This window comes from Thunnus thynnus, chromosome 1 (assembly GCF_963924715.1).
Source record: "Thunnus thynnus chromosome 1, fThuThy2.1, whole genome shotgun sequence".
NCBI classification, from domain to species: domain Eukaryota; kingdom Metazoa; phylum Chordata; class Actinopteri; order Scombriformes; family Scombridae; genus Thunnus; species Thunnus thynnus.
The window spans coordinates 21,118,151-21,143,828 of record NC_089517.1 but is presented as its reverse complement, the minus strand read 5'-3'; the positions used below and the strand labels follow the sequence as shown (position 1 = coordinate 21,143,828).

Here is a 25,678-nt window from a genome sequence, read left to right as displayed (position 1 = left end):
ACCAAGAGCTCAAAACCAGTAGTAATAGTTTAATTTTATTATAATACTCAAGATGTCAAAGAACACTAATGTATCATTTTTTAAAAAGAAAATAGCCGTTTAATTCAGGAAAATGAACAACGGCTACATATTGTGGAGCAATGTGTAAAAATGACAATCAACCAGTTAAAAATATCTAAAACAAGACAAAATGTGTAAGAACGCTATGACACATTTTAACTAACAAAGTCTCCATATCATCCAAAATCTGTGCATCAAAATTTGAGAACTTGCATCCTTTTCCCATTAAAAATGCAGCACAATTTATCTGAGAGACTTACAACACCATGAATGTTTAAAACAACAACCCAATCAAAACCCCTCGAACCTGACGAGTGTCACCTGCACATATCGAACTCAACATCAACCTGCTTTCAGTGCAAAAAAACATCACAGTTAAAACACACCATGATAAAACAAGTTAAAAAAAACAAAAAAACAGTTCATCTTCCAATGTTCTTGTTTTTGTTCAATTACTGTGAAAATAAAGTAGACAGCTCATTTAGATGTTAGCGTCACAGAATGGGTTAAATTTCCAACATTAATCGATTATTTTGTTGATTTATCGCTTTGTCTAATGTCAGAAAATAGTTATAACTTCAGGGAGTCAAAGGTGACGTCCTTAAATGTCTTATGAATGAAAAGAGAAGCAATAAATCATCACTTTTAAGAAGCTGAAACCAGTAAATATTTTGGCATATTTGCTTGAAAAAATGTCTAAAACAATTATTCAATTGTCAAAAGTTGCTGATTAATTTTCTGTCAAACAACTAATCGACTGGAGTCGATTGGAGCTCTACCAGGAATCATAGCAGACGTATAAAAGTCTCAAACATTTATTTAAGTTCAGTCCTGTGCTGCTCTAATCAGAATCGGTATCCTAAAAAATCAGCATTCAGTGTATAAGAGGAGCTGCAGTGGCTGTAAACAGGAGATGAAAAGGCGAAAATATAAAATCTAAAGAGTGTCATATTAAAAATGAGAGACACTTAAAACAGAACATCACGTGTCACTGCCTGAAAACTTGAACGGTAAATTGTATAGACTCCTTTTCACAGTCTAACATATAAGATATTAAAAATATCATACATTTCATTCTACAGAGTACATTCACCCTCCAAAAAAAAAAAAAACAAAAACTGAATCTGCAGTGGACCGAGGATTATCAGGTGTATGTGTGCACACATGTTGCATGGTGATGTGTCCTCATTTAAAAGCTGAGCGGCTGATCCAGCGACCCCCCCAGCTGCTGTAACGCTGCACTGAGCCCGCCCTTCAACACCGAGTAGTCGGGCTGCTCAGAGTACTGCAGAGCCATCACTGCAGTCAGGTAAGTTTGAAAAGCACCTGCACCATCAGACACACACAAAGATATATTAGAAACTGGCCTGTAATCTCTCACTTGTGTTATATCATGTATTTACTTACTGGAAACTTTCTTCTTCCCAAAGCACTGACTCAACAGTGCAGGAACATCCTCCATGTACCTAAAAATAGAGTTTTTCTAAGTTACTTTTTTGCATATTGTACAATTATTTTAACCATAAAGGTGAATGTTATGCAGCCATGTTGGTAGATGTTTGATACATTAACATGTCAGTATTTTTATGGTGTTTCATGTCAAAGACGTGTTGACATTTAAAACCGGATCTCACCTCTGTTTCTGGGTGGCTACCTGGTCCGGCTGAGTGAGGACGGTCCACGGCAACGTCCCTGTGTGCCAACGCAGCATGCAGTAACCCAGAGACTGCAGGTCGCTGCGTCGAGACGGTGCTGAAATGAGAACAAACAGACAGAGACGATACATCAGCACAGCAGGTCAAACGTCAGACGCCTTTTTTTGTTAAATTCAAATGTTGTAAAACAGCTTATCACACCGGCATACTGTATTCAGAAAAAGCTGATAAATTAACACACTTATAAACAAGAGAAAGTCATTTTGCTATGAAGTCTGTACGGTGTGTGCATGACGGCCCTGCAGACAGATGGAGTGTGGGAGGAGAGCAGGTGTCCCTCCTACAGAGAAGAAACTAAATCTGGCAGTTTGTTTATAGTCTTTTATATGGTGAAACAGAGTCATTATGGGAGTGTTTTAGTTTCTGTGCATCTGACGCGTCAGTGAAGCGCAGAACAGACTCACCTGCTCCCTTATGGGCGTCCAGGCTGATGAACTCCACGGTTCCCTCGTGCGCCGTTCTGCTGGCTTCACGGTACTCTACATGTTGGCCTCCTGGACAATATCTGAAGGCATGGCAGTATCCTACAAGGTAAACCTAACCACACACACACACACACACACAAGTGTTCAGCATAAAATAAGAATCAATCATGAACAAAGTCAGTCAGTTTATACTCATAATATTTCTCACCTGTGACTGTTGTCCTGGTTTGATGTAGATGTTTTCTGCACTAATATCAGCATGAACATACTCGTTTGAATGGATGTACTGCAGCACATCTAACTGCAAGGAAGGGAAAAATGTCATAAAAGGCTGTAACGTCATTTTGAAGAGGCATTGAGTGCATGTATGTATGTAAAGTGCTGTATAGATGACGTATTTTTGAAAATCAATCCTACAAGTTCACAGGTGATGTGAAGACACTCACTATTCTGCAGGCGAGCTGAAGAACAACTTTCTCAGACAGAAGCTCGTCTTCTTCCTCCATCACAGACTGGAGAGACTGGCCCATGCTGGGGAAGATCAGAAACCTACAAAAAGGCACAACAAACAGCAAAAGGTTCATGTTAAATGTTTTTATATAGTATAATGTGTAACAAATCTTGACAAATAAACTGTTTATTTCACACCTGTAAGACTCTGCATGAAGACCGAAGCCGACACAGGAAGGAATCCCGAGGAAATCCATCTTGTTTTGTTTGATCCACTTGTCCACTAGAGAGAGACGGCATGATTGTTATAACGGGAGGATTATCAGGTGCATTCAGACATCAACTATCTAACTATGTTCCAGGTTGAACCTGTACGAGCAAGCGTGGAAAGGAGAGGAAACAAAAGTCTTTGATGCTACCAACACCAAACTAAATAAACAGCTGTGGCACATGTGTGAGGTTACATGCCCCACTAATGAGATCTGCATCTAAAGAGAGTTTAAGATCTTATTTGTCCCAAAAACTGGCTCCACTTGAACAAGCATTTGTCTACTTCTGCTTTCCTCTGAATTGATTATGAAATGAAAGACCAAGACTTGATATTGTGTAACTAGATCATGAGAAACTGCCAGAAGCCTTCGTACTGCCTACTGGCTCCATCAGACTGTAGTCGTTAGTGGTTTTGTTTCTGTTTGGGCGTCTTTATGAAGACTTTGACTTTCAATCAGCCTGTTGTAGGCAAAGAAACACGGAAAAAGTCTTACAATTGACTGATACAAATACTGCGGCTTCCTTTGTTTTAACAAAGTTTCCTTCTCTTGCCGCCTTCCTTGTGCAACAGAAACATTCAGTAATGGTTGATTTGGCGCCGCTAAACCCGAAAGAAAACACACTAAATCCTCACCAGATGCAGGCTTAGCAGCTCTCTGCAGGAAGTTCTGCTCATTGAAGATTCTTCCATCTTTAGCTCCCTGAGAGGAAGAAGAGAGACGGCAAACGTTATCGATCCCACACAGGGAAACTGAAGAATTGAAGAAGCAATGGTTACAGGAATTAGAGAACAAATAAGGAAGCAACACAAGTTAACTTCTGAATAGAAGATTTCTTCTGGAGACAGTTTCTTTTAGAGTGATCCTACTTGTGCAACTATCGAGGATTTATTTTGCACTACTGCTTGAAATCAATCCCTCTACGCAGTCTGTGTTTAATGTTTCATCTCATGTTGATTGCAATCACATAATTTACATTGAACACACACTAGAGAAAAAAGGTGTTTTCCTGACTAGTTTCTCTTCTCATGATGAAATAAACATAATTGTGAAAAAAGTGCAACAATTATTCATGTCATAATCAGAGTTTCCTGCAGCTGTTTTTAGAAACAATAGCCCACCTCAGTAACAGGACAAGACTTAAAAATCATCATTTTAATTTAATGAAATACTAAGAAAACGGTGTTGAGGCTGCATTTACCAGTTTGAGGATGTGATCTGATTCCTTGGAATTGGACCTTGACGCTATTTGCAAAACTGAAAAAAAGACAAGAAAGTATTAAATTGTGATGCTGAGGCTCTTTTATACTATTATTTCACCAAACAACAGACAGTTATATACATTTAAACATAATTCAGTCCAAATACTGGATACAAAAATACAGTTTGATTCAAGGCACCACTAAAACTATAGATTGTTTTCTAACCAGAAAAGTTATATTACATCATTTTAACATAACAAAATGATTGGTTGTTTCATGAAACGTGAAAAAATATTTACTGTACAATCACTACATAAACATTTATTATCCTTTCTCCTAAAATATACATGTAATCCAAACATTGATATTTTGTATTTAATTTCTACCTGTACATTTCCTTATTTGTGGTTTGTTGTAATCTGTCTTGTTTCTTTTGACATTCTTGTATCTGCTTACTGTTTAACAGTTAATGTGATGGCTAAGTGATTATCACTAATACACGATCTAACTTAATTTTACTTTTATTGTACTTTCTTATTCCCCCTGAAATCTCACCTTCGTAGATGAGCTCTGTTGTGTTCTGACTGAGCAGTTTCACCAGTTTCCACTTCTTGCCCGTTGTGTCCGTCACCTCCTCACCTTCCTGTAGCGGCTCCACAGCAGACGCATATTTTGCCTTCTTGGCTTTGCTTTTTCCTGCGAAAGTACATTCATAAAAACATGACCAACCAAATATGATACAAAGAAAAGGTAAAATTACACACTCACAAGTTATCAAGTATGTCTTTTATGGTTTCAAATTACACCCTGATGTCCCAGTGAGTAAAATAAATGCAGGTTTGATTGATTGATTGTATTTATCTATTGGGACAGTGTACAGTTTTTAACATAAAAGATGCACTGCACCAGAGTTAGCTCAAAGCTAATTTACATTTGCAGTCCCCCACGATCAAAACATACAACAGCACACAACAAACAGTACAAAGCAAAAAACACACAGAACACAAAATACAAAGCTACACACAACAGCACATCACATACACCCACAATGTCAATTAGAAATTAATAATGTAAACTTGTCAAATTAAAAGCAAGACTTCCTGCACTAATGAGAAGACCATAGATGGAGTTTAGACTCAGTGGTCACACAGCTGATTGGTCTTTAGTAGATTTTTTAATTTGGCCTTGAATGTATTGATTGAACTACAGTTCTTCATATCATCAGGTAGGACGTTCCACTGAGTTGTGGCTTTCACAGAGAAAGCTGACTGTCCAAATGCAGTGCGACGAAATGGTACAATCTTGTATAGAGGATATTCTGGAGGATCTAATAGAACTTACTGAGCGAGTGTACACAAAGTCACATAGTGGACGAGGGGCCAAACCATTTAAAATTTGATAAACTAGGCACAAATTTGAGAATAATCTAAAATTCTCAAAGCTCAGTTAATTGTATTTCTCCAGTAGCCTACAGTGATGGAAATGCATTGGCTTTTTGTCCAGAGTCTTTCGAGTTTGTTTGTATAAGGACTCAAGAGGTCTTATGGCTGTTCCTTCAGCCTGCCCCCAACATGTGATGCAATAAGACATATAGGAAAGAATCATAGCAGCGATAAGCAACTAAATCTCACAGATTCGGGAATGTTGTATAAATGTAAATGAACTTCAAAACCAAGAAAAGTTAACTCTGTTTTGTAAAGATGTCTCATAAGCATTTTAATCAAAGGTAGAAACTTCACTGGTGAATTTATCCTATTATTGGATAAATATGCCAGTTGTTGATGGATTTAAAAGTTTTCGTTCACCTTTTAAAGGAGACCTGGCGATTGGTGAGGAAACAGGGGAAGCGACAGCCACAAGAGAGCCGTCTACTGTTGAAGCCTCTTGTTTTCCACTTATTTTATCATTCAGTCTCTTTCTTTTTCCTTCTTGCTGGGAGAGTTTTGCTTTTCCCCTGACTACATACAGATCCAGCCACAATTGATATGGAAGAGAGAAAACATCATGACAGCAAAGAGTCTAGAGACGCTACGTTTTCGATGAGGAATGTATAAAACAGATTTTGTGTGTTTTTTGTTTCAGCTTACCAGATCGAGGGCTTTTTGCTGCAGGAGAAGACTCCAACGTTGGCTCCACCTCTGCATCGAGTTTGAAAGTAACTGTGTGCTGCTTCTGTGGAGATACCTGGACTCTAACGCCGTTATCTGCTGATAAAAATAATAAAATAGCAAAGCAAATCGTTGATTCATTGACACTTTTATTCATCAGCATGTATTATTCTGCCCAGAAAGTGTTGCATCATGTGACTGCATGTCTCTGTACTTTGTCCTCTAACATCTCAAAGTTTAAGGTGAATCTTTTCTTCAGAATAGTAAAGCAGAGAACCTGCTTCCAAATCATTTAAATTACCTTCAATCCTGTCATCTCTGACAGGGTTAGTGAAAGACGTCACAGATGGAGAGTCATCTTTGATGTTGAATTTAACTCCCCTGTCCAGACGGAGGGAGTTGCGGGTCTTTCGAAGTGCAGGACGAGGAGAAACTGTACCTGAGGTCATACATGTATGGGCTGGAGAGGAAAGATTACACATTTTATAAATAAAACACATGATAAAAACACAAAAAATGTCAATGGATAACCAGAGTGAATAGTATCCACATAAATAATGACCCTTACTTTCTATAGGCTCCAAACTTGTGCTTGAAAATAGGCTTGTTTTAACTACTGATGTTGTTGCTTCATCACTTTGGAGCGGAGAGAGACTTAGAGATGAAATGGTGCCTGCAGGTCCGGGTACATCAACAAGACAAGGAATCTTCTCGCCACATGACGGACAAAATTTAAAATCAGGCTGCAACTTTGTCCCACATTGGGGGCAGAAACGGAAAGGCATTCTGCAAGAGAAAACACACACATTATCATATACCTATCCTCAATGATATATAGTGTCTCCTGAGCATGTGTCCTTGTAGACGAACGCACAGAATCCTTCATTACAAATACATATTTACACAAACCATCTATTACAAATAGTTGGATAAATCTGTCATAGAAATATTGTAGTAATTATGATGTGTACCATGACTTTTACTAGATGTCATTTTATTCTAATTTTAAGTTGCCTCTTCAACATCTGTCCAGAGACAACAGATAAAAATTATCCTTCTAGGTTAACTTTGGCTCCTTTACAGCTCTTTATTTTCTGCTCATTAATGAGTATTGTCCCTGACAAATAAATAAATAAAACAAAATTTTAAAAAATCCTTCACAGTATATATTTTACTCAGATTAATCGACACAGACGCTTAAAGTGTGTGAATCTATGCTGAGTTTTCCCTTTATTGTCACAACCAAGAAAGTGATCAGTTATGAACAGTAATACCACTGGAAACTCCCTTTATGTTGGAGTCAGTCAGTCCTTCGTCTCGTCTGCAAGTGGTTCAAAATGCAGCAGCGAGACTCCTCACTGGCACCAAAAGAAGAGACCACAACAGCCCTGTACTGGCCTCCCTCCACTGGTTACAGTGAAAGATTCTTTTATTTGTTTTTTAAAGCTCTGAATGGTTTGGCACCAGCCTCCATCTCTGATCTCCTCGGTACATATTCTACATCCAGAAACCCTCAGATCCTCTGATCAGTTACTTCTCTTTGTTCAACGTTCTCGGTCAAAATCAAAAGGTGACCAAGCTTTTTCCATCACTGCTCCCAGACTGTGACAGTTTGCTCTTCACTGTCAGATCTTGCCCATCTATCATCACTTTTAAATGCCAGTTTAAGACCCACCTTTATAGAATCGCTTTTGAATCCCCTAGTTTTTTTATTTTTTATGTTATGATAAAATTGTTAACTTTGTGCATTACAATTTACTTGTATACTTATTTTGTTTAGTTTTAATTATTTAATTGTATTTTACATTTTTCTGTAAAGCTCTTTGGTCAACTGTTGTTTTTAAATATGCTCTATAAATAAATTTTACTTGACTAATGAATACTAAATACTAATTGATCCTGCAGTGCATTAGTCAACAGTCTTTTTGTCCGTCTTGCTGCCATCGTATGTATATATCATTTATGACACAACCACTCAATCAGGGACATCATCACCCGCTCAACAGTCTCTGGATGTGACCCTGGCGGTCTGATGTTTCTGCAGATGGCACAGTGACTGCCATTGTTCATTGTAGAGGTGCCTTTTCTTGCCTGACCTTCTTCTCTACTCTCTTTTTCCCTTGTTCCTCCTTCCTTTTTTTCCTTCTGTTATTTTTCATTCTCCTCTGCTTCAAGCCCATCCAGATGTGTGACATACTAGTCACTAGTGATGACCCCGGCTTGTAGCGGCACCCGACGGTTTACCCCTCCCACTTTCTGACCAAATGTGGGTGTAACAAGGATGTTGGTAAGTGAGGGTGGAATGAGGTAGTTTTAGTTGCTCCTATTGCACATTGGACTTGTTGCATTTGTTTGCTCTGGACTGGCAGGTGATAAGGACCTGATGGGTGTGTTTGCGGATGTGTTAGATGACGAGGACACTGAGGTGGAAGAGGTGGGTATAGCAGGGGAAGGAAGAGCAGCTGGTGCAGTAGGGGAGGTTCGAGCACCAGTGTAGGAAGAGGATGTGGGCACAGCAGCTGCACTGAGTACGAGCTTTACAATCTAGATAGAGATTGCTCATATTAAAAACTAGTAATCTTCACAATTAATAGGAATAATAAATTATAGGAAACAAAATAAAGAACCTAACCTGTGTCATGCCCACCGCCTCTCTTGACAGGCCTGTGACAGCTCTCTCGTATGCGTGCTTGAGCACTGAGGAGAAGTCCTTCTTCCCTACCACCATGTCTCCTCTCACCAGGCCCATGCGACTGGCCAGGGTGCTGAACACAGCCTTCAGGGGGTTGAATGTGCTGATGTCTAGTGGCTGAAGCATGTGAGTAGTGTGTGGGGGATGCAGGTATCAATTACATGGTGGCCACAGTGAGTTTCCTGCTGGTCCATTATTTGAACCAAGGGAATTTTTCAGGGACATTTTTAATAAAATGGTCCAGCTGTTTCATGAAGAGTATCAGAGACTGTTATTTGGACCATCCAAGGCATACACCACACTGGGAAGGCAGTGGGGATAAATAATGAAGGGAGACATTTGCACCAGCTGCACTGACGGCCAAGTGCACAGTAATGAGCTTCCTGGTGATTGTCTGCTGACGGTAGACATGCCTCTTTCCTTTCTGGCACATCACCTTCTCCTTTGACTTAGGCTTATCTCTAAACCCAGTTTCAAGTTTCATCACATTTACAAATCAGGTGAGGCTTGTCACAGAGACTGTGACTCTCAAGGATGTTTTCATAAAGGCTGAAAAACTTCTCTACTGCCTCAGGTGTGGCAGTAAAGACCCTGGCCTGATTAAGGGGGTCTGGTGTCCAGGTGGTCAGCTCTTGGTGGCGGGCTTTAAAGCGGGCCCACCAGTTATCACTTGGGCCCCTCTTAAGACTCATCATAATCTTCCGGCTGCTCTCCTTGATGATTTCCAAGGCAAGGCACTTGATAATAGTTCTGGTTAGAGGAAATACGTGATCTGCCATCCAGACAATATATTTCACCAGGGCTTCCTCGTCCTCTTGGGTGACAGCCCTATTTAGATGGGGACCACACTCAAACTTCCCCAGCTTGTGGTCAGCAATTGTAGACTTGGGTATGTTATATTTTTGGAGGACTTTCCAAATGCTTGCCCCTATTCTAATTTCTTCCAATGGAAATCACCATTCCATCACCGCAGTCAGGACACTTGAACTTTTCCTGCAAATTCTATGAATAAAAATATTTCCAGGTCATGGGCAATAAATATAGATATGTGTCATCTTTGGTTCATCTGTCTCTTTCCACTCTGACCAATCTCGACTTTCCATATCAACGTATTTGATCACAAGACAGCTGATAGTATTATATTGCCTGTTGCCATAGAGACACATGTTCTAGATATAGTTTAGCCATGGCAACCACAGCAAGACCTCATTAAACTTAACTAGTGTTACCTTGAACCTGCCGAGGAAGCTTTTATTACCTGTTAAAACATGTATAAATGAAGAACAATGTCACCACTCATGAAAGTGTGTGCTGTTGCCAAAATCCCTCCTCGGTCATATTTTCCTCACACATTAGCTCCCGTCAGGAAGTCACTTTGACACGCTATTGACGTTAACGACATTAACTCCAGCTCCACGACAACACTGAGAACTAAATTAAAATGTGTGAGTCACTTTCCGTTTAGAGGAAAAAAACACAGCTTCACCCAAGCTAGTTGATGCTGAAGCAAACTTTTCTCAAAATAGAAATATAGCTAGCTGGTGAGCTTCAGGTCGGGGTATATGTTGTTGTTGTTGTTGCTGGTTTTAAGCTTTGGTTGTGTCTAGAACTGACGTCTGCCTGTACAACATATATGAAGAAAGAATTGTAAAAGTTGCCCAAAACTGGTTAAAAAAAGAGCCTCACCGACCTTCACAAACAATCCTCAATCCCTCAAGATGTTGTTTCGGTTTTGTGGTGAATCTTCTTCTTCCTGAGCAGTGAGACGTTTCCCTGTTTGGAGCTGTGCGGGGGACGTGCTGCCCCCTGTAGGACGGCTAGAGAGTTGCAGCCAAACTGTTTTCTCATATTGAAAGACTAAAACTTTAATCAGCTCTCAGACCACTGACAGACTAGTGAGCAAACATGGTAAAATTCCCTCTGAGGTGCCCGCACAAAGGAGAAAAGTTCTGCAATCGCTGTCTTAGTCATGGGTAAATCAGGATGAAGGGCCCTATAGAGTGCCTCTATCAATCAATCAGACTTTATTTGTATAGCACCTTTCTTACAAATACAATGTAACACAATAAAAAAAACCACAACAATACAATACTCCCACCACACCTCAACCCCCACTACAAACAATAAATGACTAAGGACTCAATAAAACAGGAACTGAGGGGAAAAAAAAACAGGAAGTGAGGAAACGCTATCATGACTCTCATGAATATATGTGACAATCTGGAATGACGTGCCTTCATGGTTGCCTTTTCAGTGGAAGATAATGTTACAGTGCCTTGTAATGTTATGCAGTGCCCTATGAGTTGCTGGAGGTTCTGTATGGCTGCCCTTCTAGTGACAAAAAAATGGAAAAAGTGCCATTTAGGGTTCCCCTAAGTCCAACATAGGGAAGTACAGAATTGGGTGCCCTTTCAATGAAAGAAATAACTGTTCGCCTTAGCCATTAGCAATTAGAGGGATGCCTAGTACTTAAACCTCTGCCTAGACATGTAAAAAAGTTTTTAAAAAATCATCTGTCTTGAAACTGTTACGAAATCTCTAAGAGAGCGTTTTGAGTAACCTTGTTGACACACACGCAACTCCTCAAAATAAATGCTACATTGCCAGTGACAACTGCATCATCACTGAACTGAAGCTGATCAAGACCCAGGTTATTAACAGATGTGGAGAAGGAAGACACTTCAGAGGAACGTCCCAGTTGACCATCACAAGGTCATTAACGTTTATAAACTCACAGCCAAAAGAGTTCTCCTTTGATTTGACAAGACTGCTCAAAACAGCCTCAAAATGTTAATACTTCCATGTTTTTACTACAGATGTGTTTGAGAAATAAACATTTAAAAAGTTATTATTTCCCTGTATTTTATAACAAAAATGTTTAAAAAGTAAATCCTTTTTAACACAGAGGTGTTTTTCTTATATTCTGCATCACTTTATAAAATATTAATCTTAATTGGGGATGTAGTCTTGTTACCAAACATGCATCATCACTCTCTGCTGATAGGGTCCATTGAATCTATCAGGTCCCGTTTATGTTTTTTCACTCCTCAGACAACCTGAGTCCGCCACTGTTTCAGACCACAACTATTTTCCCACAACTAAATGTGTCATGAGGATTAAATCTGGATTCAGAAAGGATTAAGTTGTTTTGTCAACAGTGACAACATAAACAGTTACTATCATGAGAGTTAGATGTACTTCAATTGCTGGGATGTTACATCATACAGGAGTGTCTAACCTCTGCCCAGTATATTGAACTGGCAGCAAATGGTCTCCAGTCTAGTTTGAGACTTCCAGGAGGCTAAAGGAAAATAATTTGTAAAAATATGTGAATTAAATATCTTTGCCACATTTTTGTGCATAATTCAGTGAGGAAAAAAATCAATCCATTTTGAATTTAGACTGTGGCAGGTTGAATATGTCCTGTATCCTGGTGATGTGATTAACAGTGAATGTTGCAGGAATGTCACATAACAGAATAGTGGCTATAAATAGAACCAGATAATCTATATTTACAGCCAAAACTAATGTAATGTTTCCAAGATAGATTATATAAACTGAGATGAATGCTTCAAAGAATACATAAATAAAAATGTTTATTTTTGGACATAATGTACATATTTTGCATATGAAAGTGTTTGGCACAATTGACAAATATTTCCATTTAGTTTTACTAACATCATCAAATTCAATTTTTCGTGACATAATCTGTGAATTGAAACAGTGAGATGAAAATATACTTTACCCTTTTATACAGGAGAGAATGACAGTGTAATATAATGAGGATTTGTGCAACACTGTTAAATACAGTTGTGCTATTTCAGTGTTTTACTAAGTGTAAATACTCTCCATTTCTGTAAAATATAAAATATCAGTGGTATTATAAACCAATTTCAAGTGATAATCATTAGGATTTTAAATGCACACTGTGAAGGTAAACCAAAGTACAAGCCTCATTTCATTTACTTATCAAAAAAACAACACTTACTAATACAAAATCTGGGTTCATCAGTTTTCAAAAATCTATATTGTTAACATATTGTCACATGAAAACCTGAAAAACACTTTCAATCCAACAATCTGTTGGGGTTTATGGAATTCAGAAATGGAGCAATTGGCACTGAACAGCTGATGTTTCCCTAAACAAACTGTTGACCCGAGACAATAAAACAATAGTATTTTTTGTGTGAAATAACACCTCTGCTCTTTCTTCCTCATTATTAATGTTTAAGGAGAGTAAGAAACTAGGTGAAGCTGCATCTCTGCAGTTTAAGAATCAAAAAATGAATTGTCCAGTTGGTATATTTTTATATCTTTTAAACCTGAATCCTGAATTAAAACTCTACATGTCCATAAACTTATATTTTTAAGGTAAATCTGAGTCTGAATAACACAAACAGTCAAAATATGAATAACAGCTCTTTTTTTCATTTAGATTTTTTCTTTCAAATATATATTTTGCAAAGATCTTCTATACAGCAGGATGAAGAATTGCCTGAGTTACTGCTCAGATTTTAGATATGATTTATCTATTCCTCTTATCAAACTAATGAACATCCATCTTTTGTTAATATCTGACAAAATTGTTACTGTGCATAATGAAGTGTAGATGATGGGTCAAACTGAGCTCCATAATTCACGTTCTGCAGGCGGACAAACACAAGTGTTGATTTAGAAAAGGAAACAAGTGTTAATTGTCCATCTAATCACTCCTGGATGTTCAATGTGAGCTACGTTTTTTTCCGCAGTATTAAGCCTGACATTCAGTAGACCATCGGTAGCACAAACTGTAACTGCTGACATAAAGTTTCCTAAAAGTTTATCCACAAGAAACAAGGTGACTGCAGGTATCACAGTCAACACTTTCCTGGCTGTACAAAGAGAAATATAAGTGACTCCTTTCTTGAGTGTGACTCTACAAACCCTTCAGCAATTAAAGAGTATTAACAGCATATTTATAAACATATCTGGCTCACTTTGCTGCAACATGGAGCACAAAGTTTATACCTGAAAACATGATCAGCATATTCAACTGACAGAGAGCTGATAGATGAATATAAGTTGGACATTTAAGCGAGGCATCATAACAAATAAATATCCCCACACTCACAACCAATATGAATTAATTAAAGACCCTTGATATGAAATGATGCCCACATTCAAAAGGTACTTAATTCTGTACTGACAAACAATACGGCCTGTCAACGACAGTATATCAGTAATGGGCACAAATTAATGTTAAGTTTCACCTAACACAGAATACAACATATAAACTTGGACGTCTTCCTATTTTTACATCAGTATTATGCACACAGACAACTTAAACAGCTCCACGTCATTCTAACATGCACATTTGCTCCTCTCCGAGCCTTCTGAGAGGTCTGGGTTGGTAGGTCCATTAGCTCGGACGGTCCCGTCAGGGATCCAGGACTTGTCGACGCATCGTTCCATCCTCTTCATGATGAGGTCCAGCAGGACGTCCACAGACTTGTTGACATTCTGTCCGTTTGCAGCACTTGTCTCGAAATAAGGGATTCTGCGTGGAGGAAAATAAAGTTAATGACGCAGACGATGACAGCTTGAATGAGAAAGTATGTCCAAACTTTTGACTGGTTCTGTACACTGAGGTCTAATATTCTCTTGAAGGCATTAAAACATTGTATCCTGTGCACACACATTACGATATTTGTGTTTTTAGTAAAGGTGTGTCTATTAGGGCCAAAGCAGGATATTTTACACATGTGGACAAATATTTGCTCTTCGAGGAGGATCAATTTCATCTGACATTCTCCTTCACAGACTTTGGCAAACAATGCAGCCACTGCCTTCTTGGCAAACGTTTCAGGGAGAGGTTCATGTACAGATGGTTTAAAACTGAGACATACCCATACTTCTCTGCCAGCTCACGGGCCTCTTCTTCACTCACTGCTCTCTGATCTGACAGGTCACATTTGTTGCCGCATAGAACTATGTCTGGATTTTCGCAGTATGCATGAACCTGTAACTGGCCTGAAAGACATCAGAGCTCAAGTAAGAATTGACTTTTGTAGAAAAATATTTATTTTGACAGTATTTTGTGTCTGACAGAAGCGTCAAATCTACATGGGCCAAACTCCAAGAGCTTTTCTGCATATGAAAGTATTTTGGCAGTCAACAAAAAAAATGAACACAGCCAAATGTCTTGTGCACACACAACTTAAAATTGTACATTTTATGTGACACATCAGAGGACATACTCATCCAGTTTCTGACGTTGAGGAAACTTTGTTCATTAGTGAGGTCAAACAGGAGGAGGAAACCCATTGCATCCCTAAAGAACGCAGTTGTCAAACTCCGAAACCTGAAAGAAAAATAGAAAAACTTCATTAGAAATGTAATTAATTGAAGATAAAAACACATTTGAAAACAAACAATTCCAGATTGATGAGTGTGAGACAGCTAGTAAAACTACTTCATGTACCTCTCCTGTCCTGCAGTGTCCCACAGCTGCATGTGGATCTTCTGTCCTTTGCCTGATGACCCATCTGGACCCGTTGATTTATAGACCTGAGAGAAACAGAGACAAGCGGCGTTTTAGAGAAACTAACTCGATATTCTCTGTACAACTATTACTATGAGTAATATGAGTGTTGCTGTGACATGCTCGTCTCTAATGAAAAAGTAAAAAAATGACACAATTTGGCTTTATTTCCAAAACATTTCAAATCCATATGATGGACTGTTTTCACTGATTTTAATTCATTACAACAGACGAGCAGCATGAATCTGGTGTTTCATTGTGAGCTGCTCTGGATGTCTGGATGCTTGATGAAATCGAGATCTATCCGTTTCATCCCACGTTTGAGAAGCTGGAACCAGAGAATTTGGAAATTTTCCTCTTAAAAACAATGACTCAAAACGGTTATCAAAATAGTTGGCAACTAATCGGTTAACTGGCGACTAATCGTTGCAGCTCTAATCTTTTTATCAGGAGTGATGGAAACATTAATGATAAATAAAAAAGACAATGATGAGCAATGACGGACATTCAGTCACTTCACATATTAAATGTCCAGTGTAGCTGTGATAAACCTGCAGTTAGTGGATTCAGGCCGTATTCTTGCAGCTGGAGGTCAGCAGCATTAAAGAGTAAATATGAACACTGCTCAGCTGTTTGCTTATGGTATGAAGTGTTTATTCTTAAGGAGGGAGCTGCCTGCCGTTCACCAATATTACTCATTACTCAGGTTTCTGTTGCAACATTCATCAGTAGTCTTTTGTTACAGGAGTCTTACTTAATGGTGCGGGAATGCATTTAAGACCCTAATTAGTCTGTATGTAAATGCTTGTCGTACACATGGACAGAGAGAAATGTTACATCAGAAGTTTAGAGAGAAACTAATAATTATGATGCTTAAACTAATAATAAGCTTACTGTTTTACTAAAAATGCGTTTTAGCAGATGACAACTTACCACTCTTTTTTCTCTGAAGTCTATTCCGACTGTAGTGATGAACTTGGAGTTAAACTTGCCATCCGTGTACTGGTAGAGGAAGCTGGTTTTTCCCACGCCAGAGTCACCGAGGGCTAGGAATTTGATGAGGTAATCATAGTCCCCATCAGACATAGTGAGTGCTTAATTTCTAAAACACACAAAGTGAACCACAACTCAGTCAACAAACACATCCAAAGACACAGTGAAGGCAGTGACACTAAAGTAATGACAGAGGACTGTGTCAACGGTGACATGAACCCACAAACTCACACATCAGTCTCCCCTTTATCCAATCAAACATCTGGAAACCCTTATAATGCTCTTAATGAGCATGAAGTACTATTTTCAGTTGGTCCTACATATACCATTCAACCACTATGAATTCTCACTAATGCATCAAATGTGTTTTAATCCACAGCTGAAAACAAAATCAACAAAGTCACTATTTACTTCTGTTTGAGTAACATTTGCTATACAATACAGCATCCAGCTGTTTTAGCAAATAACTGAACCTTTTTAAAAAAGGGAAACGATATATTTGTTACCCATCTTTAAAGGTGTACGTCTTCAGTAGGAATAAATGTGCTTGTTACTGAGTGACACAGACAGGACAGGGAGTCATAAAGTACTGGGAGGTGGACTAACGCTTTGTTGGTTTTGGTCTTTTCATGATGTTTGTTGGTAGTAAGAAAAATAAAGAATATCACCAGACTTATCCGTGGTGACGGAGGTCATGTGGCTCAGGTCCTATCTGTTTTTGGCGGTGCATGGAAGTTGCTCGACGCCCTCCTGATCACATTCTTCATATTTGTTATAAATCCATTATGATTGTGTCATCCTGTTTTTCCATGCTGTATTTCTGTAATTTTCTTGGTCTATTCTGTGTGCACAACATCTACTGCGTGTCTGTCCGTCCAGGAGGGATCCTCCTCTGTTGCTCTTCCTGAAGTTTGAATCGAGGGTCTAGGGATTAAGGCTGTTGTATTGCTGTATTGTAAAGCCCCCTGAGGAAAATTTGTGATTTGTGATATTGAGTTATACAAATAAAACTGACTCGACTTGACATGATTGATCCTTTAAGATCTGTCTCTCCAGTTCGGGAGTCTCACATCATGTTGCCAGTGTAGACCATTTTAATATGAACTACAGTTTTGAATAAACAATTAAGTACTAAGTTCCTCTGCAGGGTGAACATGATGCAAAGTGAGGGACTGATTCCCTCAGTCCACCTCACAGGTCTACCCACTATCCTTTGTATGGGATTTAGTCTGTTGTCTTGTCTGTCATCTTTCCAGTCCAACTGGTTGATCTAACATTTACAATTAACATGTAATTACAGTACTAACCGTCATCTTCCATCCATCTACACTCTGAAAAGTGAGGATGCAGCCATAAAAATAAAAGCTAAACACGTCTGTTTTTACCAGTTTTCTGAGCTGCATGACGGACCTCATGACCCTCATGACCCTGCAGATGCCAACTTGGAAGATGTGTGTGATGACATCGAGCTAATAACACATACAGACCTCACAATCTTCCCACAATGAGTGTAACATACAGCAGCATAATAGACTGTATATAAGACAAGGTACTCATCATAGAAAGCACAGAAAACACAAATATTCATGATAAACGTGAAATATATGAGATTATGTAATAACTGCCCATTCAGTGTTTTTCTGCAAAATGCAGAAACTGTTTTTTTTCTGTGGAAATCCATTTTCAATGATCTATTATCTAAAAAGGACCAGTGAAAATGTATCAGTGACAGCATGTGGGCTGAGCTTTCCAACTATTCATTATTAATACATAATAATTATTATGCACTCCTTTAGATACCGGACAATGTCCTGACATTCACTTTCCACATTTCCACATAATCTTCAGAGTAACAGAGGAAACAGACTCTGTAGTAGTTTAACTTCCAGTCAATGCTGGTAAAAGAAATACGAAACATCCTTTACACTTTTCCAATATTGTGCAAAACCTCCAGATGTAGATACGCCCTGCTGTTGCTGGCACTGCGGGCTACTGTGTGTAACGTAAGAGCAGTTTCATCTTGCTGACATGGTGACAGGAAGCATTTTAAATTCCTGTGTCCCTCTCTACACATCACACCAGACCACATCTAAGTTTCTGTCCACTCACTATCACTGGTGGCTCAAAGTCCTTATAATTTCTCTGCACAGTTAAAATTCACTGATTGATTGTTGTTCTACACATTTTGGAGTTGAAGGTTGAATTAAATTTAAGTGTGAAAAGTGCTTTACACGTTTCTTACAGCTCACACCCTACTATATCTGGATGCAACCACTGTTCATGGTGGACTAATTCTGGTCAAAATAGAAAGTGCAGATGCGTCATATGACCACTGCATAGAAAAACATTCAGACAAGTCTACATTCTTTCACTGTGACCCCCCTGAACCTCATCTGGAGCCATAAGCAGCTTAGGGTCTCGTGCAAAATCAAGATCCATGATAAATGCACTGCGATAGAAACGGCTGCTACAAGCAGTGATGTGGCCATAAACAGTGAACTAAGAGCACCAAACTCTGGAGCTATGAAGTCCACATTCCTGCTTGTGGGTTTGTTTTGACTGAGGAAGAGTTAGATTTGTTGAGGTATTATTTATAACTTTTAAAAGCTCCTTTCCATCAGAGCTGCTAGATTTTGTAAGACCCCGTCAAGGGCGTCCAGGGACCAGATGCATAAAACTGTGTGTACGCACAAAGCCAGAAATATGCAGACGCATTCTTTTCTTCAGATTTATAAAGCCGAATGTACACATGGTTCTGTTTTATCAATCTCAGTCATTGTGGAACTGGACGCACATGCATGAGCCTCATTTCCACTCCCACAGTTAGCCATAAATGGATGAAGACACATCCTGAACCAGCTGTTCATATCAGTTCACCACCTGCTCCACCTGTCTGTACAGCTGTCAATTAAACAAACAGGAAAGAAGAAGTGTTGTTTCACCGATTGTGTCGCACCAGCGCGGTTCTCCAACAGAAGAACTGCTGTCATTACGTACGGCTGTGTGGCTCTTATAGTGTCCATATCATTAATTCATCACATGGACCTGTAAACCATCATCGGTGGCATTGATATCTCAGAAATGTAATCAATGATTAGTTTGTAGCGTTCGTATCTAAACCAACTTTACAAGGTGTGACACAACTAAGGATAAAATAAAAAGAATATTAACAGCAAAATAATATTTTGACTCCTATGTAAATTAAAAGATGAGATCACTCAGATCACTTTAGAAAAACATGAAACATGAAAACATGAAGAATATGTGAGGTGTTCACATTCTGTGTTTATAAAAACCAGTTTCTGTAAATGGCATATTCATGGTTTTTGTGCATACGCAGCATTAATGCATCTGGCCCCAGGCTCGCTCGGTGATTATGAGCAATTCTTGAAAGAAACTCTTATAACCTTTAATGAAATTAACTTTTGTGCTTAACATTCATTTTCTTTTTAACACAATACTTTCAGGTTCACTTTTAAACCTTTTGATTTCTAATCTTTCTTGCTGATTCTTGATCTAATGATTTACTTTACTGTGAAACTTTTCAATGTGTTTTAAAATTCACATTATTTTCACTCTCTACAAGGCAACTATCACTCCATGTAATCAAGACTCGTACCTGCCTCCATTAATAATAGTGTAGCCACATGATCACTATACATACACTCAGTAAGCAGCACGGAAGTTCATGGTAAAAGTTTAAACTTTTCTAACCTACTGGCTTCATTTTGGTCAAAGAAAATCATCTTCCTCAGGAAACAACATGTATGTCTGTATTTTTACATGTGAGCAAAACTAACAGCTGATTAGCTAAAAACTCACAACTTCCTGACACATTTCATCTTTCATTGCACCACTTTCCTCTTATCATCCATTCAAAAGCCCCACTGATGCCTCTGTTACATACTGAATACACTCAGTTTATTATGTACAGATCACTAAAATAAATACAGTTTAATAACAACAGGTTTGAAATAAATGTTGCCTCCATGAAGGTTATTATGTTCAGTTTTCAGAAAGGTGTTCCTTCAACTTTATGGTCATTTCAGAGGTGCTGTGGATTTACATTGCTTTATATTAACACATTTTTCTAAACTTTCGTCAACCAACACCAGTAGACCTTGAAAATGACTATTAAGTTGACTTTAAGCTTCATAAAGGTAACATTTATTGCATGGCTGATGTATAAGACTGCATTAATTTTCATCTATGTGTGCCTAATGAAGTGGAAATAACATGTAAGTCCCCAGTCGACCTTTTTGGCAGCAGACATTTTGACTTGTCATAGCAGGGAGCACAGATGTAAATAATAACATTAATGATGGCTACTGGGACAATTACTGAAACTCAGTCATCATTAATGTTGTTAATTACACCTGTGACTTCCCCTTTCCTCATAATGCAAAGTGTCTCATTTAAAAAAGGTCCATTTGTGCATCTAAATTTAATATACTTCATGATAAAGACACACAAAAATGTCAAACATTTTTTTAACCCTGACATGAAAACTTGAGTAAGTAAGTTCTGCTTCAGTGAAAAGAGGTCACTAGAAGTGACACACTTAAGCAAAACCACACAGCTGGAGATCTAGATTGTGTCAGCAAATTTCTGCACACTATTATCAAGATAATCAGACGAGTCCTTATCGAGTTGTCAATTAAAAAACGAGAAATAGCATCATCTCATGCTCAGAAGTGAATGTTATGATGAAAAGAAAGTGAATGTTGATGCCTAATATATCTAGTTAGAGTATGAAGCTGTGCTAAAAACTTTCAAGACCATTTCACACAGAAGATATCACACTTCCCAGTCCTACCACAGCTGTGAAAAGGAAGCGAGCTCTGATGGCAGTGCAGATCTTCCGCTGCGTTGGGCAACAAAACACTGGGTGCAGTAAAGAATCAGAAAGAACAAGTTTGTCTAATTTTAATTACTGCCCGACATGAACTTTCCTGCCACAACAATGTCCTTACCAGGATGTAAACGTCTTCAAATGAAAGATGAGGATGCTGGTTTTACTCTTTAGTTGAGTCAAAATTGGAAGAAGAGCTGTAAAAAGCACTAATGCTTGGCAGAAACTCCTCCTCAAGACATCGAATCGCTGTCTGCGGTAGACTCCCGTTTACCACCTTCATTTATTAACTTAAAGCCTTACAAATCATTTAAGGTAACCCAATTTAGGTTAAGAGGAAACAACATTGGACATCTCATGTTTCCCACAACCTTTTAACGGACTACAAACGAGGCCCTGTCGTACGACAAGATTAGGGAGTCACATAACACAGTACTCCCCTTCAGCGCAGTGGGCCTCACAAGCAGCTTTAAAAAAGCAGTTTACAATGAAGTGTGACGCTTTATCTTAACCAAATTTACTGATGTCATTATCAACAACAAGAACTGTTTTGTCTGGAGCAAACCGGCAGCTAAACAACTGAAGTTGATCCTGACATAAGTCGAGACAGGAGGGCGGAGGCAGACGGAAACTTAGACAGCTTTAAAAAGTAACATAAAGTAAATTATAAAGTATTTGTTCAGTATCATGTTTACTGCCAATATTTGTTGAACTAACATTTTTATGTTTCCTTTTTAATATGAGTATGTCACTTAATGTCCTCTCTCTTTCTCCACTTTTAAGATCTTTAAACCTCACTGTGAGATAACACAAGATCACTTCTTCTCTAGTAAACACACACCATCCTTCTTTTGAGGCTTGTTTTAAATAATCATATTGTCTCAACACATTATGAGATTATGTTGATAATATTTGTTTAAAATTATTTACATGTTTAACATATTCCAACCTGAGGGTAGATACACCATCATGTTCAACCTGTTTAAAACATGTAACACACACAGTTTTAGCGAGAGATTACTGGTGTTGTGTAAAGACACAGAGCTGACATCTACTGATAATATGTATAAGACGATATTAAACACCAGCGATGCTGTGGTGCTGAAAATTGAGTCAGCAGCTCACCGGTGATTGGTCATGTTGTCTGACACCTGATTCACTTATTAAGGTTAGGATCTGTAACATCTGCCGCATCGAATCTGTGCATCTACTCTAGAGCTGAAACAATTAATCGTTAATCGGTTAATCGATTAATCAATTGACTCAAAAACAGTTTGGAAACTGTTTTGATATTTGATCAATTGTTTGAGTCATTTTTGTGGGGCTCTGGCAAATTGTGATGGGCATTTTTCAAACTTTCTGCCATTTTATAGTCAAAACGATACATTTTTAATCACAAAAGTAATGGATATTGAAAATCATGGTCAGAGTGCATCCCTATAAAAGGCTGTAAAAAAACTATTATGGTCTTTTTTTCAAAACCAGGTCACGAATGTCTGAAAACCTTTACCTGTGTTGCACCTGCGTTTATACAATGACTCCATATATAAATTTATATTTGTAACGGCTAATATGGGTATGAGAAAATACCGGCTGTTGGTATCAGTTTACAAATGATCTTGGATTTGTTTAAGGTGCTATTTAGGTGGTTTCGAGGATGTTATATGGTTGTATGAGAATTTTCATTCAGGATTTAATGGTTGAATAACTGAATTTCTGTTTAATTATGTTTTTGAGTTATCTGTCTTTTATTGTCAGTCAGTAACTGTCTTGAAAAAGAGATTTTTAATCTCACTGAATCTTTCCTGTTAAATAAAGTTTAGATAAAGTGCAAGTGAACAAAGTGTAGGTGTACATAGTGAGCATTTTCTCCTGCAGTGGGAGTGAACCTAGTAGCGGTGTTTGCCAGGCATGTACAAACCCAACCACCCATGCAGACCAGCAAACACAAAGCAGCTTTAATCATTTGTCAGGGAGAAGTGGAAGACCCACCCTGGGCAGCCGTCCAACACAGAGGCTGCCAGCTCCTTGGGAAAATCCGGATATGCACATACCATTAAGTACAGCTTCACTACTCAAGATGAAAAGGGTGCAGCACAAGTGAGACAATGATAGGATATGCAACTCAGAATGAAATGTAAAGGTTAGATTTGAGCACCATGCATCTTTAAAACTCCTGGCTATCTAACTATCCACTCATTAAAATAGTTTGTGAGGATTTATCTGCAGTCATGCCCACCAGCAGCAGCAGCAGTGTGAAGCACATAAAACTCATTCCCACAACAACAACAACACTCAAATCGATTAACTGAAACAAATAGAAAATCTAATGACCCTCAGCTGGTCCTCATGTGGCTGTCCCTGGTGGTCAGGTGACCTCTTTGACAAGAAATAATCACTTTTTTCTGTTAATGTAGATCCTTGCCAACGTTATAAAATGATGCCAACTTCCCAGCTTCCTCTGTCAATCATATTATGTAAGTTAGAGACATCTGTGTCCAAACATGCCTGGAAACTTGTTGATAACATGCTTAGTCCTGGTGGTGGAAACTGCCTGTTGCTCGTTAAAATAAGTGGTTGAGCAAGTGGGAGTAAAGCTAGCAGTGCTTAGAGGAGAATAAAGCAGGTGTAAAAAAAAGTTTCCCAGCGCCGCTGCTCTTTGGTTATAAGTGAGGGTGAATATGAGGAACTCTATAAGTTTAAAGCTGTTTATCTGTTACTAAAGCAAACGATAGAACGAATTAAAATGAGAAGAAACTTTAAAAACTTGTTCTGACAGATGCTAGAGAGTGGTTTGCTCGGCTGACATTTCCTGAAAGCACAGTTACTCACCGGCCCCGGGGCGTTGCTGCTGCGCGCTGCTTTGTGGTTTAAAAGAAAAAAGACTCGTTGACGCTAGCTTGAAGTTACCGTTGAAGACTTTTCGAAAGGTGAATAAAAAATGAGGACTTTACTTTCTCCGTCGCCTCTGGGCCATCAGTTGACATGAGACCAGCTTCATTAACACTGAACAACACCTTTACTTTTCGTGTGTGTCGTGCCGTTGTGAAACAGCTCCTCCCCACGGAGCTCGCTGCCGTTTCATCACTCAGCAGCTAGTTAGCTAACTGACGCACCAGTAACCGTTACATTACTAAACCCCGACAGGCAGACGTGAAACGACGCAGTGTTAAGGAAAATATGGTACCTGAGCTATCTGATGCCACTTTATACTTCTACTCTACTACATTTAATAATACTGTACTCCATTAACAGCTGTAACTTTACAAATAAAGATTTTAGGCTACATATAAAACAATAAGATAGCTTTATAAATCAAACTACTAAACAATAGGCTTTAAATTAAAACTATAACAATTTTATCTAGTTTTTAATCGTGTTTTAATCTGTTTTTATTTTAGTGAAGCACTAACCTGTATGAAAGGTGCTATATAAATAAAGTTTGATTGATTGATTGATCGATTGATTGATTGATTTAATGCTGCTTACATTTTAATTTATCAGTGATAATAATACCACAATAGTATGATATATAGGCTACACTCCATAGTGACCATTCATTCTGCCTGGAGAACTATTACTACTTTTACTGTTGACAAATGAAGTACATTGAGGACTTTTACTTGTATTTCAGTACCATTACAGTGTGGTACAGCTACTCAGTACTTCTGCCACTACTGCTGCCAAGTCACACATGTCTCCCCCAGTGGAAAACAATTAATTTAACCCTAAATGCTAGTAATTAAAACTCCCACAGGAGATATTTGATGGAAAGCTTGTACTGAGTTTAAGAAAATGGGCTATGTGGTAAAAGACTTATGATATGTAGGTTACACATTTAGTTCAATACAATAACCACCAGTGGTGGAGGAAGTACTCAGATCCTTTACTTAAGTAAAAGTAATTTAATTGTGAAACTTATGTATATAGTTATATCGCTTATCTTTGTGGTAGAGGTATTCTTCTCTTACTTTGTAGGTACTTGTGTTTTCTCTTCCTTGACTTTAAGCACCACAACACAGACATATTCCCTGTATGTGTAAACCTACTTGACAATAAAGCTGTTTCTTATTCTAGCTGCTGGAGGTGGAGCTGGTTTGAACTACTTGATATACAGTTAGCTAGTTTAGTCCACTGGTTCCCAATCTAGGGGTCAGGCCCCTCCAAAGGGTCACCAGATAAATCTGAGGGGTCGTGAGATGATTAATGGGAGAGGAAAGAAGAAAAAACAAAGTTCTGATACACAAATCTGTTTTTGGACTTATTAGCTAATCTTTGATTTTTGGTGAAATATTGGATCATTTGAACATTTATTGAAATGAAACCATGTCAGAAGTTTAGAGAGAAAAATCACTATTTGGTGGAGTTGTTAAAAACTCATAGACATCTGAA

The 25,678-nt window shown here is 38.4% G+C and overlaps 2 protein-coding genes across 5 annotated transcripts; both read right to left on the bottom strand.

Annotated features, from left to right (window-relative positions):
* Window positions 1-9: 9 nt before the first annotated feature.
* On the bottom strand, window positions 10-10,729 carry vrk3 (VRK serine/threonine kinase 3). 4 transcript variants are annotated; one of them, XM_067590340.1, is made up of 15 exons: window positions 10,612-10,729; window positions 6,798-7,015; window positions 6,531-6,689; window positions 6,209-6,328; window positions 5,927-6,079; window positions 4,677-4,817; window positions 4,121-4,176; window positions 3,555-3,621; window positions 2,849-2,933; window positions 2,647-2,749; window positions 2,409-2,501; window positions 2,180-2,312; window positions 1,695-1,812; window positions 1,468-1,526; window positions 10-1,386 (listed from the first exon to the last, which is right to left on the bottom strand). In XM_067590340.1, exons 2-15 carry the CDS (start codon window positions 7,012-7,014, stop codon window positions 1,250-1,252), a joined length of 1,641 nt encoding a protein of 546 aa, XP_067446441.1. In that variant the 5' UTR covers window position 7,015; window positions 10,612-10,729; the 3' UTR covers window positions 10-1,249. The 4 variants fall into 4 exon arrangements, with proteins under 4 accessions (XP_067446441.1, XP_067446447.1, XP_067446452.1 ...); XM_067590346.1 differs by having other exon boundaries at window positions 6,209-6,325; XM_067590351.1 differs by lacking the exon at window positions 5,927-6,079.
* Window positions 10,730-12,500: 1,771 nt separating this feature from the next.
* On the bottom strand, window positions 12,501-24,395 carry rab27a (RAB27A, member RAS oncogene family). Its single transcript, XM_067590284.1, has 6 exons — window positions 24,119-24,395; window positions 16,375-16,543; window positions 15,382-15,467; window positions 15,158-15,261; window positions 14,807-14,930; window positions 12,501-14,457 (listed from the first exon to the last, which is right to left on the bottom strand). Exons 2-6 carry the CDS (start codon window positions 16,525-16,527, stop codon window positions 14,262-14,264), a joined length of 663 nt encoding a protein of 220 aa, XP_067446385.1. The 5' UTR covers window positions 16,528-16,543; window positions 24,119-24,395; the 3' UTR covers window positions 12,501-14,261.
* Window positions 24,396-25,678: the final 1,283 nt, after the last annotated feature.